Raw genomic sequence first — 15915 nt, forward strand, 5'->3', positions numbered from 1 at the left:
TGAGCGAGAACCAGCCCCCGGTGTTCAAAGCCCCCCCAGGTCGTGGTCATTTATCACAGCAGCCCCAGGACACTGACGCACCTCCGTGGGCTTTCCGGAGCTCACGTTCCCCTCTTCTCTTGGACTTCGTTCTCCCGGATTTCTGAGGAAAGGGTGTGTCTGCCTCCGTCGGGGAGTGCATGGCCTTGGCAGTGAGCTCTGCCCGCAGCGCTGGGCGCAGCCCGGGGCCTCTCAGCCCCTCGCTCTGCCGGCTGCCCCGAGACTCTCAGAAGCGACAGTGGGACTTGGCTGGGCAAACCCTTCGTTAATCTTTCATTAGGGACGTTTTCAAACTATGCATAAGTAGAATAATATAATGACCCCCACATACCCATTATCTGCCTTCGATGATTATCAGTCCATTTGACCCACTTTTACCCGCCCCCCCCCTTTTATCTGCAGCCTTTTAGAACAGATTCTGGAGACTGAATCCTTTTAGCACGGCCCCATCTTAAACAATTATGACTTGCCTGTTGACACCTTGACTTTCACCTCGATCCTAATCTTTGGTCTATTCTCTCTCTTGCTGTTTTTATGTGTTTGTGTTTCTGTTTCCTTTCGATCGGCTGTAACATGAGATACTATGTAGTCTGTGAAATGAGGGGGCAGATCCATGAAACAATAAAGTAAACACCCTTTGGGAAGTTTCTGTGACACCCGTCACCGGGAACGACCTCCCCGGAGGCCCCCGAGGCAGTTAGTTACAGGAGCAGGTTGGTGTAGTTGGGACACATGGGACTGGGGAGCTGGTGGAGCGAAGGGGACCCTTAGGCCATGCTGGACCAGCTCTGGCCAGCCACCAGAGGGGCCGGGTCCTGCCCTGGAGCGTCATGGAGACGTGGCAAGGGGGGATCGGGACCTCCAAGGCAGGGCCAGGGCCGGCGTCTGGACGGGCACGGCGTTGGGCGACCCCCAGGGAGCCAGTGTCAGTGAAACAGCAGAGGTGGGATTTCGGGTGGAGGGGACCCTTCGGACGGGGCGGTATTTCTCCCTAGCGCTCGGGCCCCTGTGGTGCCGGCCCGGGAGCCTGGCCTCGAGCAGAGGGTTGCGTCCTAGGGGGGAGGGACTGGAAAAGAAGCCCTCACCGCCCCCCACCGCCCTGTTTTCACTTTTCAGTTTAAGAACCCCTTGATCCTGCTCCTCCTGGCCTCCGCCTTGGTGAGCATCCTCACGAAGGAGTATGGGGACGCCGTCAGTATCGCCGTGGTGAGTGGGCCTTTGCCACGTCCGTCTCTGCCCCGCACGGCGGTGTCCTGGTGAATTTTGCCGTCGCTGTCTTGGCGGAGAGCCAGGTGGCCTCTGGTTCCTTCCTGTTGGGGCCAGTGTCCTTGGCCGAGACCCCCCGGGCTGGAACTGCTCTGTCCCGTCTGTGCAGGTAGCACAGAGACCGGTCCACAGAGTGGTCCTTTGTGAGCTGCTTCCCCGAGGTGACCACCGAGCACCTGCTTAAAAAGGATTTCTTGTTAATTTAGGTGAAAGTCGCATCATTTAAAAAGTAAGCGTTTTAAAGTGTACAATCCAGGGGCGCCCGGGCGGCTCAGTCGGTTGAGCATCTGGCTTCGGCTCAGGTCATGATCTCCCGGTTCGTGGGTTCGAGCCCTGCATCAGGCTCTGTGCTGACAGCTCGGAGCCTGGAGCCTGCTTCAGACTCTGTGTCTCCCTCTCTCTCTGCCCCTCCCCTGCTCATGCTCTCTCTCTCTCTCAAAAATAAATAAAAATATTTTAAAAAATAATAATAATAAAAGAATATGTCTGTACTATAGGATCCTGTGTTGTGTGTCTATGCAGAAAAATCTAGAAGCATACCCCAAAATGTGAATCTTTGGATACCAGAATTTGGGATGATTTTTCTGTTCTTTTTTTTTTGAGGGGGGGTCGCATCCGTTTTATAAATTTCTGTGTGCTTGTTTTGCAAGAAGGGAACAGAGTTGGCAAGGCCGGGTGCCGTGGTCCACCTTCCACGGGCCCACTCGCTCACTCGTGGAACAGCTGGGTGCTGACACCCCCTCCCTGTTTGCTCCCTAGGCGGTGCTTATCGTGGTGACTGTCGCCTTCATCCAGGTGCGTAGCTCTCTCCTGAGGTCTCGGGCAGGGTACCCCGGGTGTGACGGGAGCCTCGGAGTTCCCAGCCTTGAATGTCTTGTCGGATGTGCTTCCCGCCAGGAATACAGATCTGAAAAATCATTGGAGGAGTTGACCAAGCTGGTCCCTCCCGAATGTAACTGGTGAGTCAGAGATGGCCTGGGGCTTCTGGGTTCCTCGGGGCAGCCAGTAGGCTGGTGGGGTTGGCAAAAGTTTGCCAAGTCTGTGTCCCTTGTGGTGTGATGGAGGGGAACCCCGCCTTCCTGGGGGTTGGGAGGCACGGCGTCTGCCTTGCCAACGGATTACTGTGTGTCCTTGGGCATGTCGTTCGACTTCTCTGGGCTTTCACGGTCTCATCAGGGTCTAATGAGAGTGCCGGGGCTGGGGCCATGGGTGGCGGGAGTGGATTTGGGAAGAGAGCAGCCCGCGACCCCCGTGGCATGGTGGGCACGGCTGGACTGAGTGGACTGAGAGGTCGCGACGCGGGGCTCGAACAGGCCGAGGCTTCGGGCCGTTGGGCTGTGGGGTGAGACGTTGCAAGGCTGGCCTCAGCGGCCCCGCCGGCCTCTTTCCTGCCTGGACGTTTCCGCGTCGCCCGTTGTTACCACACAGCCATCCCCAGAGGCGTTTGAAAGGGACAAAGGGAGACCAAGAATGCAGTGCTATGCGGTAGAACTTTCTGGGATGCTCTGTAATCCACACCGTGCAGGACGAACCACTACTCACCTAGGACCACGTCAGGGTGGCTGGGGAAGTGAGTTCTTCATTTCGCTGAACTTCAGTAGCCGGCGGGACAGCTGAGGCTTCTGGGAGGTGCACAGTCCGCTGCCCCAGGGTAGGGACGCGGCCGACACCCGGCAGACAGTGTTTGGGGCCTGGCATTTTCTTGATGTCATTTCTAGTTTGCCAGTGAATTTTCTAGTCTCTCCTGGTGAAAATGGACTGATTTCAGGAAAGGGCCAAGTCTGCGCCCCTCCCCCACCCCCTGGCTGGCTCTGCTCAAGTTGTTTTGGGGCCAGTGTCTTTCCCAAATATGCACCTGCTGCTTACAACAAAGTAGCCAAAAGTATCTCAGGGTTCCAGGGGCTTGGGAAGGGTTTAGACACATAGTAACCCTCTGTTTTCTCAAAGATGATGTTTGGGGAAGAACCTGAACATGTATCTAGATACATATGGCACAGGTGCGTCCCACAGCTGGGGTAGAAAGCTCTAGTGGGTTGCGTCCCACCTCCCAAGAAGCCAGCAAGCAAGGGGCGTGTGTGTGTGTGTGTGTGTGTGTATAATACAAGGCAGAGAATAACCAGTAACCGAGACAAAAAGAGGATGATGTGGAAGGGCAAGAGAAGGTGAGTCGATTCTAGAAGGTTCACTGGGGGCACCAAACGTGACGGAGCTTAATAAGAAGACGAGCCAGGCTGTCAGAAATCCAGATGTGTGACATGTGACGTAATCCTACGAACAAACGGGCACATAAATGGTTCATGTGGTCTGATGGTCTGATCTTGAGTGTAAATATCAGGTCTCGGCCTTTCAGGCGGACAGTATGCCTTATTGATGTCCCCGGAAGTCACTTCTAAAAGACAGTTCTATTTTCAAGAAGAGCGATGACAGGCAGGCTGGTAGAATCGAAAGGGCACCGAAGATACGCAGCCTCTGTCTCGGTGTCTGTTCTCCACGCCAGGAGGAACAGACCTCCGTCCTTCGTGGAGCCGTTACGTATTTATTGAGCACCTACTGTGTGCCAGGAGAAATCATGCCAGGGTTACCCCGGGGAACGAGAAGGGAAGGCCTCGACCATCAGAGAGCACACACTCCTACCAGGGGAGGCAGATAATAAAGGGAAGGAACGAGACGATTTTGGAATACGGCAGGTGCATTCGAGCCAGAAGGGGCCCCCGCACCTGAAACCACAGGAAACCTCATGGAGACACAGTAGTACCCGATGGGAGAGTGGGAACGGCTTTCGGTAGCTGGTGAGCAGGCTGCCCTGACCTGACCTTTAAGGAGGAGCTGACATTTTAGGTTGGGACCTGAGAGATGGAAGGAGCCAGCCGTGGAGAGTTGAGGGAAACATCTGGCGGGTGCTCGTGGCTGGAAGGGACAGCCGAGCTGCACAAGCCAGAGAAATCGTGGTGTCTCAGGGCAAGGGGCCTCGGGTGGCAGGGACAGTGTGGTTGGTCAGCTGGAGATGACATCGGGGGCCTGGTGCTTTTATTTCTCGTTTTTTAAATGTTTTTATTTACTTTTGAGAGAAAGGGAGAGAGAGAGACAGAGACAGAGCGCGAGTGGGGGCAGGGCAGAGAGAGAGAGGGAGACACGGAATGGGAAGCAGGCTCCAGGCTCTGAGCTGCCAGCACAGAGCCCGACGCGGGGCTCGAACTCACGGACTGAGAGATCGTGACCCGAGCCGAAGCCGGACGCTCAACCAGCTGAGCCACCCAGGGGCCCCGTGGTGCTTTTATTTTCTTTGCTCTGCCATCTTCAGCCTGTTGGCTTTGTCCTCTGGCTGGCTCCCCTTGTAGTCCCAAGACGGCTGCCACAGCTCCAGACATCGGAGCCGGACGTGAAAAGCTCCCAGAGAGGAAGAGGTCGTGTGTGTGTGTGTGTGTGTGTGTGTGTTTGTGTGTGTTTACAGAATGGGGAAGCCTTTCTCACGAGCCCCCAGGAAATGTCCATTCGTGTCTCACAAACCAGTGTTACGGAAAGTGCCTGTGCCTAAGCCAGTCCTGGGCAGGGGCTGGGCTCACCCCGATGGTCTCAGCCAGTCAGAAGCCGCTCGCCGGAGCAGACGGCTCGAGGTGGGAAAGGGTGGCTGTCTGAACAAGACTGAAATCTGTTATCGAAGAAGAGGGGAATGTCTGCTTCCACGTCCGAGGCTGGCAAAGAGCTTGAGACCGGAAAGGGCTGGGTGTGTTCCAGGGCTGCATGGCAGGAGTGCGGGAGGGGGCGGGACCCAGTCAAGGGGGCCTTAGCAGGGCCTTTGGGTTTGAGCCCAAGGTCATCGAAAGCCATTGGAGGTTTGGAGCAGTAGGAACTTGTGATCTGGTTTTTTATCTGCTTTTTTGTGGGTTTTTTAAAAGTTATTTTGAGAAAGAGAGAGAGGGCACAAGCAGGGGTGTGCAGAGAGAGGGGGAGACAGAGAACCAAAGCAGGCTGCGTGCTGTCAGTGCAGAGCCCTATGTGGGGCTAGAACTCACGAACCGTGAGATAGATCATGACCTGAGCTGAAGCCAAGACTCGGACACTTAACCGGCTGAGCCCCCCAGGTGGCCCTGATCTTTGCGTTTTAAGAGCCCTCTGGCCACGGCGTGTGGGACAGAGAGAAGACGGCCAGGGACGGGGCGGGAGCCCGGCTGGGACTGTGGCGTCCGGGGAGGGTGGCGAATGGGGGGATTGCAGCGGGAGCCTGCGCCCAGAAGCACGCGGCTTGTTACTGGCACGGCCGTGAGCAGGGGTCATGGCCCAGTGGGAAAGGAGGTCCCAGGCTTCTCGGGCCCGTAAGATGCCCTCCCAGCTCTGCCAGGCTGAGTCCTGGAGACAGTGCTCTGTGCCCGAGCGGTGTCTTCTCTGAGGACAGAAGTGCCTCTAGTCACTGGCTCCATGAAGGAAGCTTTAGAGCTGCTGACTTACACCTGCAGAAGCTTCTGGAGGCCACGTGGCTCTGCCTTGTTTCCAGGCAGGGTAAACAGTAGTAGTGGGCCCGCGTTTCAAATGAAGCCGAGGGTCTCCCAGAAGCCACATGCTTCGCCAAACGTCTTTTAGCGTGTGTGACCTTAAAATACGATAAAACCACAAAGGCGCGAGGGTTTGTCCGTAACTGAAAGAGAAAGCATGCTTCTGTATTCTTTGCTCAAATTGGCTAAAGTGCGCAAAAGCGGGATGTGATCAGCATGTCAGTGTGTGTGTGTGTGTGTTTGTTTGTTTGTTTACCGTTTCACATGCAGCATCAGAGAAGGAAAACTCCAGCATTTGCTTGCGCGAGACCTGGTTCCCGGAGACATCGTGTCTCTCTCGATCGGAGACCGGATCCCCGCAGACCTCCGTCTCACTGAGGTGAGGAGTCCCGGACCCTGGCCTTTGTGATCTGCAGACACTTAGCTTATTGGCGACAGGCATATTCTCCCTCTCTCTCTCTCTCTCTCTCGTGCACACACACAAGGCATGAAGTTAGCAAGCAAGCTCATTTTAAGCACAAAGCCCCTCGAATTATGTTTCATAAATTATTCATTCCCAGTTTTAAGTTTTGGTTATGTGATTTTCTGGCTTAGAGCAGACAGCACTAGCCCGTTAAACCAGGGTGGGACTGAGGGATAAGGCAAGCGTGGCTTCTAGAAGGAGCTGCTCTGATGTCAGAAAGAAGCGTGACCAGATTGCTCAGTGCCGAGGAGGGAAACAGACCAGCGGAGACCCAAAATGGAAGTACGAGCTTTTACGATAGTGTGGGTTGGGGACGTGGGGTGGGGGGCGAGCCGTGTCCCTGACCTTTGCGGGTGTCATGGTGCCACAGCGTCACCTGAGGCTCTCGGAGATAATCCTTGATGTATCAGAAAAGGTGAAGTCGAGTTCAGAGGGATCTGTTGGCGGGGGTGATCTATTTTCCGAAACTTTGCAGAAATGCTGAAGAATCATTCACGGCTTTCAGTGATAACGGCTTCAGTGCAGCCTATCTCCCCGACTCACTTATTTCCAGAGCATGTGTCTTCGGGAATTGTAGGATCATTGGCATGCTGTTAACACAGCGGCCTGGAGGGGCGCCCGGTGGCTCAGTCAGTTGAGCTTCCGACTCTCGATTTCAGCTCAGGTCACGATCTCGAGTCTCGTCAGTTCGAGCCCCGCATCGGGCTCCGTGCTGACAGTATATGGAGCCTGCTTGGGATTCTCTCTCTCTCTCCCTCTCTCCCTCTCCGTCTCCCTCTCTCCCTCTCCGTCTCCCTCTCTCCCTCCCCTTCTCTCTCTGCCCCTCCTCCACTTGAACTCTCTCTCTCCCTCTTTCTCAAAATAAATAAATACACTTAAAGAAAACAAAAACACAAACAGTGGCCTGGAGAGGGTGATGGGGAAGGACGAAGAGCCAAATCCGGGCCCCGCATTTAAAGCCCCGAGCCACTCTCTGCGGCAGAGGCAGGGGCCCGAGGGACACTCCCGCTTTCAAAGCCTTCTGCCCCTGACTTTGAGATCTGCCGCAGGGTAGGGACCCGGGTGAGCAGGCTGGGGGGCTTGCTGTCAGGCTCATGCCGCTGTCCCTTCCCGCAACAGAACAGATTCCTCAGCGTCTGCTACCTCCCCTCCCCCGCCCCGCACTGGCCTTCAGCGGTCCAGACCGCTGTGTCCAGCGGTCCAGAGGCGGTGCCTCGAGGTGGCTAGTGCCCTGGGGCCGGGCATTGGCCCTGAATTTGAAGCCAGGGCCTACCGTTCACAAGCTGGGTGGCCTGGAGCGAGGTACTTAACCTGTGTGCCCCCGTTTTCCCGCCTGCAAAATGGGGGAAGAAAGTGGGCGGCTGTAAGGATGACATCACCTGGATGGAAAGGGCTCAGCCCAGGGCCTGGCACGGGTGAGTGACGCACGCTGGAAATCTGGGGGCCCGGGGTTTCGTCTCCCCGCCCCGCGCCTGCCAGCCTGCGACCCTGACGAAGGCTCGGCCTCCCTGAGCCTTGGTTTCCCCATCTGTCAGAGGGGATAGCGCTCATTCCGCCTCGACGACTTACCACCTGTGGCACGCTCGGCCCGGCGGCCGGCGTGACGTGAGCGGTCGGTGCGTCGGCAGTGGCTTCATTGCCCTCCCTTTCCCGTCCCCCCCACCCCCACCCCAAGTCCCCGCAACAGTTCATAACCCCCGGGTAACTCTCTCCCTCAACTGGTTTTCTTCCTGCCTATGTTAAATCCACCCGTACCTGCTTCTGATGCCACAGGATGCTTTTTTCCCCGCGACCGGTCACAAGGTGGCACTTTCCCTTCTTGGTATTTTGCAACTGCCCTGAACAACCAATGCCTTTGTTTATTCACCGTGGCATATTGGTGTCAGCTATTAAACCCTGAGATCCGGGAGAACTTTATTTAGGGCTTAAAGCCACTTAGGTCCAGGAAACAGTGGGTTCAAGAAAGTTCTTAAAATAGGTAAGCCCGCCACCCTTCCGCATAGTGTGTGAAGGTCACAGAGTATTTTCTCTTCCCACAGTGAAAACAAAGGCCAAGGCCTGGGGGAGAGGCTGATGTGGCCCAGCTAGTAGGGCAGGGTCACTGCTCCTTGTTTTCCTTTGACCACTTCCGGAAATGAAGAGGGAGTTGAACGGAATCTGTCGGGGCTCCAAGTAAGGCTCTGTCTCGGAGGGGAGACTGGCTGGGCGTGAGGAGACAGGAACCGCCTTGTCTGCTCTCCAGCAGGAAGGGACCAGAGGCTTCCACTGTCTTCAGGCCCAGCCACCTCCGGGTGGCCACTGGTGTCACATAGGTTCTGGGCCTTGAGTATCTTTAGCCGCCAGAATCGTTGCACAGGCACGCACACATTGTTCCTTCTTGGCCCAGACATTCCCCTTCATCTCTGCCTCCCAGCGTGTTTCTCTTTCCGGAAAGAACAGAATGCCCTCATATATAAAGTCGGGTCTGTGCCGACCACGGGGCAGAAACCGCTTCCTTTCGTCTCGCAACAACCTTGAGAGAACACGACTTCATCTTCTGACTGTACAGCAAGGACACAGAAACCGGGAAAGGTCGAGCAGCCCGCCTGAGGTCATGCGCCTGTGAGTGGGGGAGGAGGAGCACATGCCCTCTGGCCTGCAGTCGGCTGTTCTGACTTTTTCTCGCTCCGTCTCTCCCTCTGGGTTCCCCAATGTATCTCTCTCCTCTGGCTGCTATAACAAATGACTAGATACCGAGCGGCTTAAGACAACACAAATGTATTATCTTACGGTTCTGAAGGTCAGAATGACAGCTCATTTCACTGGGTGGAAAAAAGGAAGGTGTTGGCGTTTAAAAACACAACAAATAAACCTTGGCAAGAGTTAAGGCTCACGTCTCGGTTCAGAAGGTCGGGGTGTTGACTGAGCCTCCACCTGGAAGATTCCTGCCAATCCCAAATTGACTTCAGTGAAGTATATTCAGGATCAAGCCCGCCTGATTGAACAATGTCCTGGAGGGGCGCCTGCGTGGCTCAGTCGGTTAAGCATCCGACTTCAGCTCAGGCCATGATCTCCCAGTTCGTGGGTTTGAGCCCTGCGTCGGGCTCTGTGTTGACAGTTTAGAGCCTGGGGTCTTTTTCCGATTCTGTGGCTCCTTCTCCCTCTCTGTCCCTCCCCCACTTGAGCTCTATTTCTCTCTCAAAAATAAATAAAGCATTTAAAAAATTTTTTAATGTTTTTATTATTTTTCTTTATTATCATTATCTTTTTGAGAGGCAGAGAGAGACAGAGCACGAGCGGGGAAGGGGCAGAGAGAGGGAGACACAGAGTCCGAAGCAGGCTCCAAGCTCTAAGCTGGGTCCCCCCCCCAGTGGGGGCTTGAACCCACGAACCACGAGATCATGACCTGAGCCGAAGTCAAACACTCAACCGACTGAACCACCCAGGCGCCCCATTAAAAAAAAATTTTTTTTTAATGTTCTGTAGACCAGATTAAGCTGTGAGCCTTAGTGACCTGTGCCTTTGTCCATATATCTAGTTAATTCCACTCACTGCCAATTCTGTTGTTCTTCCTGGCTGGTTCTTCTGTCCATGCCCACTGCACCCCACCCCCCCGTCCCCGGGGAGCCATCCTTGGCCTCACTTGGGTTCATTCCTTGGACTGTGGGCTTCCCTTCCCAATGCCACTGGCCACGTCTTTCAACATCTAGCATCATTTTGTGGATCTCACTCACCTCCCTTCTCTGCTCAAGACTTTTCATGGCTCCTCATTACTTACAGGGTACCCTCCAAATTTCTTAGCCGATGCCAGAAGCGACTGAGTTCCAACCCCACCTCCTCCAGTGCTCCATGTGGACCAGACCTCCTGTCTTCTTGCCTGTACCCTCTCCATTCAGGGCTCCTCCCGCCCGTGGCTTCAGCACCAGGGACAGCGCCCACCGCACCCACCCCCTCCCCCAACCTCCACCCTCTCCCCACCACCCCGGCCAAGAATCTGTGTCCCAAAGAGGGTGGATAGGTGCCCACACTCAGCACCCTGGGTTTCTGTCCCGTTAAAGCTGGTAGAGTGCTGGGAGAAGAGAGGTCTTTTTTATTAAGCCTGTTACTACTGAGTTCGCGCATCATCGATCCCCCCCCCCCCCAATTTGCTTTCTCTTCCTTCCCTGCCTGATTCACTCACCAACTGTGTGCTTATCCTTCGAGGCTCATTTCAAGTCCCTGATCCTGCAGGGTGCCACTTTCTCCCGCCTGCGTGCGTCGTGCCAGCAGCTGGTGGTGCTGGGCGACTTCGTCTTCCTCTTTCTTCCTTCGTCGTGTTAGGCGCCACTCCAGGAAGTCTCTTGACTTTCCCTGTGTCCTGGAGGTAAAAGTACAAACACAAAGTCTAGATCAGTGGTGGTTGTTATTTGACTATGGTAATAGAGTGAGAGAAATGCCTGGGCTCCAGTGGGTCAGGGATGTACTCCTCTCTCACATGATGAGAGACTGGAAGGGGGGTGTCCAGAGCCAATATGGCGGCTCCACCATGGAACAGAGTACAGGGCTTCTCCCAGGCCCCCATTGCGCCCTCCGCAGGATGGGACCGTCCTTTAAATGCTTGCAAGATGGCTTCTGGGGCCCCTAGGGCGAAGGCCCAGGGAGGGAGAAAGAGGAAGCCAGAAGGGTGAAGAGCGTCTCACCCTCAGTCATCTTCACAGATCTGGCCCTGGACCGTCCGTGACTTCTCCCTGTGTCCCAGTGTCCAAAGGGGCGGAGACACTGTGAGCTGCAAGGGATGCTGGGAAATAGCGTTGCGGGGGGAGGGGGCACATAGCCACCCCCGACTGCAGATACCACTGCCAACGGGGTTTCTGTTAGGAAGAGGGGACGTGGGCATTATAGAGGCAAGTGGGAGCCTTTGTCATTCTTGGGGACTGGGATCCTGTGGCCCTGAACACATTTTAAAAAGATCGCTGCTAGATTTTTTTTTGATTTGAAAGTATAGAGAACTCGCCGGTCCCTGTTTGAATAATGCCGACCTAACTATTCTTTTGTGAGCTTGTAGGACGTTGGCTTCTCTCAGTTGGTCTTAGATACTTAAGTGACAAGGTCCTTAGGGGCGGAGCTCACCCTGGCCCCCACGTATGTCCTCCATAGTATCCAGCTGGCCACGGGAGGCTCACCTCTTGTGTGATAGCTACTGGGTCTGTGGTCCGTTTTGCAAGATGGTCAAGAGTGCAGTTTCTGGAACTAGAGCCTTGGCTCACGCTTCGGCTCTGCCACGAAGCAGCTGTGTAACCTTGAACAAGTTACTTGAGCAAGTGACTTAACGTTTCCGTGCCTCAGTTTCCCCATATGTAAAATGGTGAAAACAGTAGCATCTTTCATGGAGGGGACGGGGATTTGGAGAGAGGGGCCTTGCAAAGTGCTCGGCCCAGGGCCTAGCTCATCACAGGAGTTCCGGGAATGTGAGCGCTCTCTCCTCCTCTCCTGGTGTGTGTGTGTGTGTGTGCGCGTGCACACGTGTGGTTTCTGGAGTTAACACAACCTAAGGCTGCTGCTGAGTAAGCTGGCTCCGTGATGCTCCGGGCACACGGATTGTATGGGTTTCCCCAAGGTGGGCAGGACGCGGAGTGTCCAGAGAAAGACACAGGTGCTTTGAAAGATACGTTCTAGGGGCGCCTGGGTGGCTCAGTCCGTTGAGTGCCCGGCTTCAGCTCAGGTCATGATCTCACAGCTCGTGAGTTCGAGCCCCGCATCGGGCTCTGTGCTGATGGCTCAGAGCCTGGGGCCTGCTTCGGATTCCGTGTCTCCCTCCCTCTCTGCCCCTCCCCTGCTCGTGCTCTGTCTCTCTCTGTCTCTCTCTCAGAAATAAATAAACATTAAAAAAAAATTTGTAAGATATATTCTAAATTAACCGTTGCCCAAGTATTTTTATTAATAGTACACTAAAATTTTAAATAATGTGAAAGCAGGTATGAGACTTCTGTGTTTTTTCGGGGGGTGGGGGAGGGCCACACGATCAAATCTTGTCCAGTTCCCGGAGGCCCGTGAGGCCATGTTCTGATAACTTGTCCCGTGACTTCGATGTGGTGTTTGTTGTCTGGTGGCGAATGGAATTAAGGTGCCAGATACCGTTCTGTGCTTTTCTGGTCGCGGTTTTGTTGTGTTCTGTTCTGTTTTGTTTTGTCGTGGCAAAATTAGAAACGAAAACAAAAGCAGAAGGCTTGGTCCATCCTAAGATGCGATTTGTATGAGTTCTTCGCGGCAGAAAATCCTCACGAAAATAGATGGCAGAGGTTGCTGAGGGCAGTGTGGTTTACTTTACGAAACCAGACATCATGGGGCGCCTGGGAGGGCTCGGTCAGTTGAGCAACCGACTCTTGATTTTGGCTCAGGTCACGATCTCACGGTGGGATTGCGCCCCAGGTGGGTTCTGCACCGAGCCCGGAGCCCGCTTGGCATTCTTTTTTCCACCCCTGCCCCTCCCCCACTCACGCATGCACACTCTCTCTAGGACAAAAAAAAGACGAAACAAAACCAGGCGTCAGAGCCACCATTTCTGGGAGGCCTCAGATCCAGAGAGGCCAGCACGTACGTCCCTCAGGTGGCTGAGTCCCAGTAGTCCCAGCTGCTCTCCGAAGGCGTCTCCCCAGCCACGCCTCGGTTCAACACCAGATGGGTTAAACAGAGACCTAAGCATTCTTTAATGCACCAAAGAAAGGTGTCTGAAGTTCCTGAATTTTGCATCACACTCGGGGGCTCCTCGGCTCGCGGGTTTAGAAATGACCCCTCACTGTCAGGGGCGGTCCCAGATCAGCCTTGTTTTTCTTCCCTGCCAACACTGGAGTGTTGTCCCTGGAATGTGTCCGGGAAGCCAGGAAAGCCTGCATTGGAATATCCTTCCAGGTCAGTACAGGTAGCCCAGAAAAAAGTCCCTTCCAGCCCGGCTCCAGGGCCTGGCGGAGGGACGTTTTCTGCTTAGAGCTGCGTGCCTACTTTGTAGCTGCCCGTCGGTCAGGATTCGTCCCTGTCGACCGGGACCGCTAACTCTCAGGCACAGGACGCTTTTCCCAGCTGAGAAGTTTTATGGGGTGCGAGGGGTCCGTTCTGCGCTTGGCCGAGCTGTTCTCAGGGCGAAGGGGGCCGACTGCGTTCTCTTCCCCTTGTGGCTCTAGGTCACAGACCTCCTGGTGGATGAATCCAGTTTCACAGGAGAAGCGGAGCCGTGCAGTAAGACGGACGGCCCGCTGACGGACGGAGGGGACCTCACCACTCTGAGCAACATCGCCTTCATGGGGACCCTGGTGCAGTACGGGAAGGGGCAGGTGAGCCCCGGGGACCTCGGCCGCCCTCGCCGGCGGGCTCCCCGCCTCAGATCTCACCCTTCTCTCTCCCGAATGCAGGGAGTCGTGATCGGAACAGGGGAGAGGTCCCAGTTCGGGGAAGTGTTTAAGATGATGCAGGCTGAGGAGGTAAGGGCCCGTGGGGGGGGCTTTGCTTTTCTTGCAAGCCGGGGTTTGAGATTACTCTCGGCTGCTGCTGCCAGCCCTGCGCCCTCCTTAGGCATGAGGGTGATGTGGTCAATACGAGTTCACGTTTTTCGAACTTTGTTTTTATTTAAAAACACTTATGGCCAGAGGGTTGGGGGGGTGGGGGTGGGGCCGCCTGGGTGGCTCCGTCGGTGGAGCGTCCAGCTTTGGCTCTGGTCACGATCTCACGGTTCGTGAGTTCGAGCCCCGCTTCGGATCCTCTGTCCCCGTCCCCCCCCTCTCGGCCCCTCCCCCCCCCACGCTCTTCCTCAAAAATAAATAAAATGTTAAAAAAACAACACAGGTAAAAACACTTACTAGGATTTTTTGCCGAGATACAGCTCACAGACCGTAACACGCGCGGGCCTGAAGTGTGGAGGCCAGTGGATTTTTACACGCGTGTGCCCCGCTCTGTGATTGTCGCCCCGCTCAAGATACGAGAAAGCCGGGCAGTGTCCTCTAACAGACCCACCGATCTCCTCCTTTCAGACGCCTAAAACCCCGCTACAGAAAAGCATGGACAAGCTGGGGAAGCAGCTGACACTCTTCTCGTTCGGCATAATTGGTGAGCGAGGCCGTTTCTGCGCTGGGTCCCGGGGGTGCGGGGGAGCCGTCCTGAGGTCCTCAGTGGGACCGAGGGCGGACGGGAGACTCAGGGGGCCAAGCGGTTTCTGTGTGAGACAAGACAAGCCGTTGTACAGAGCGGCCTGCCCCTGGGAGGGCGTAGCGTGGTCAAGGTGTATCTCTTGCTCGTTCCTGCCTGGGTGGCTTTCCTGGGTAGGTCACCTCCAAACGCCACCTCGGGGTCCCGGGCCCCGACCATTCCCCCTTCTTCCAGGTCCCCACAGGCGGGCCGGAATTCCGTTCAGCCAGCGAGTGGGGGAAAGCGGGAACACAGAGGTTGTGTGGGAAATTTTTAAAATTTTTTTATTTTTGAGAGACAGAGCATGAGCAGGGGAGGGGCAGAGAGAGAGAGGGAGACACAGAATCGGAAGCGGGCTCCGGGCCCCGAGCCGTCAGCACGGAGCCCGACGCGGGGCTCGAACCCACGAACCGTGAGATCATGACCTGAGCCGAAGTCGGAGGCTTAACCGCCTGAGCCTCCCCAGGCGCCCCAGTACGGGCCATTTTTAAGGCACGGGCCCCCAAGGCCTGCTGTCTTTGCCCCTTCTTGATTGGCCAGAATGGAGTCACATGGCCTGCAAAGGCGACTGGGAGGGACAGTTTAGCCACGTGTCTACGTTACCGACCAGGCTGTGCCGCTCGGCCTCTGGCAACACAGCAAACGGGCCCGACCCGATGCTGTGGATCTAAACTTAGGTCTTAAGCCTGAATCCCCCCTTGGGGCCGCCCCGATGCCTTCACCCACTGCTTCCTGCTGTCTCCAGCTCTGGCTTTGATTGAGTGTTCCTCGTTTTCCAGCCCTCACGGTCAGCCAGAGCCTGGCCCGTAGCAGACTCTCAATAAACACTTGTTGAGTGAATACTTAATAAAGGAACCGACCCAGAAAGCAGCGCCCCCTAGCGCAGGCGATGATGACAGGACGTACGAGTGGGTCTGGCTAGACCTGCGGAGGAGCCAGAGGACGTTTCTGGGAGAAGCAGAAGTTGGCCTCTGGCCACCCAGATGTGCGAATTCATTTAGCGAGTGTCTTGTGACACTGGGAGAGGTTTGGGGCCACCGAGACGGATCAGACACAGCCTCGGCCTTTTGAAAGCGCCCAGGCCGAGAGGAGGGAGGCACCTGAACACACGTGCAACCTGAAGGTCATGGCTAATCTCCAGTGGGAGGCTGGGGAAGGCTCCAAGGGAGGTGTGGCATTAAGCCGGGTCTCGTAGGGTGACAGGAATTTGCCGAGGGAATAAAGAGGGAAATTCGGAATTTCGTGCCGGGACCGAGGGGATCTCCGCTCCCCTGCAACTTACACGCAGAAGTAAATTTAGCGAAGTGGTTAAGAGGATGCGGTCTGGAGTCCGGGCTTCCAGATCTGTCGTGCGGGGGACGCACCCGCCTGCCCTTCCTTCCCTGGACACCCGTCCCCAGATTCCGGTGTCTGGTCACCTCTCCAAGTTCAGCTTTGGATTTAAGTGCCCGGCGTTGGCTAAATCACAGGCTGTACTGTGTTCTTGAGCAGCTCCTTTCCAGCCTGTTCCAGCCTGTCCTGCCT

General features: G+C 55.6%; 1 protein-coding gene across 1 annotated transcript in view; it reads left to right on the forward strand.

Moving 5' to 3' along the window:
- The window catches only part of ATP2C2 (ATPase secretory pathway Ca2+ transporting 2), a 61922-nt gene that overhangs the window by 26141 nt on the left and 19866 nt on the right, over positions 1–15915 (forward strand). Inside the window, exons 4-10 of the mRNA XM_049622719.1 lie at positions 1156–1245; positions 2065–2100; positions 2203–2264; positions 6066–6174; positions 13395–13544; positions 13623–13691; positions 14238–14313. Coding sequence (XP_049478676.1) covers positions 1156–1245; positions 2065–2100; positions 2203–2264; positions 6066–6174; positions 13395–13544; positions 13623–13691; positions 14238–14313 — 592 coding nt within the window. The remainder of the gene's footprint in view (positions 1–1155; positions 1246–2064; positions 2101–2202; positions 2265–6065; positions 6175–13394; positions 13545–13622; positions 13692–14237; positions 14314–15915) is intronic.

The sequence above is a fragment of the Panthera uncia genome (assembly GCF_023721935.1).
Source record: "Panthera uncia isolate 11264 chromosome E2 unlocalized genomic scaffold, Puncia_PCG_1.0 HiC_scaffold_20, whole genome shotgun sequence".
Lineage (NCBI taxonomy): Eukaryota > Metazoa > Chordata > Mammalia > Carnivora > Felidae > Panthera > Panthera uncia.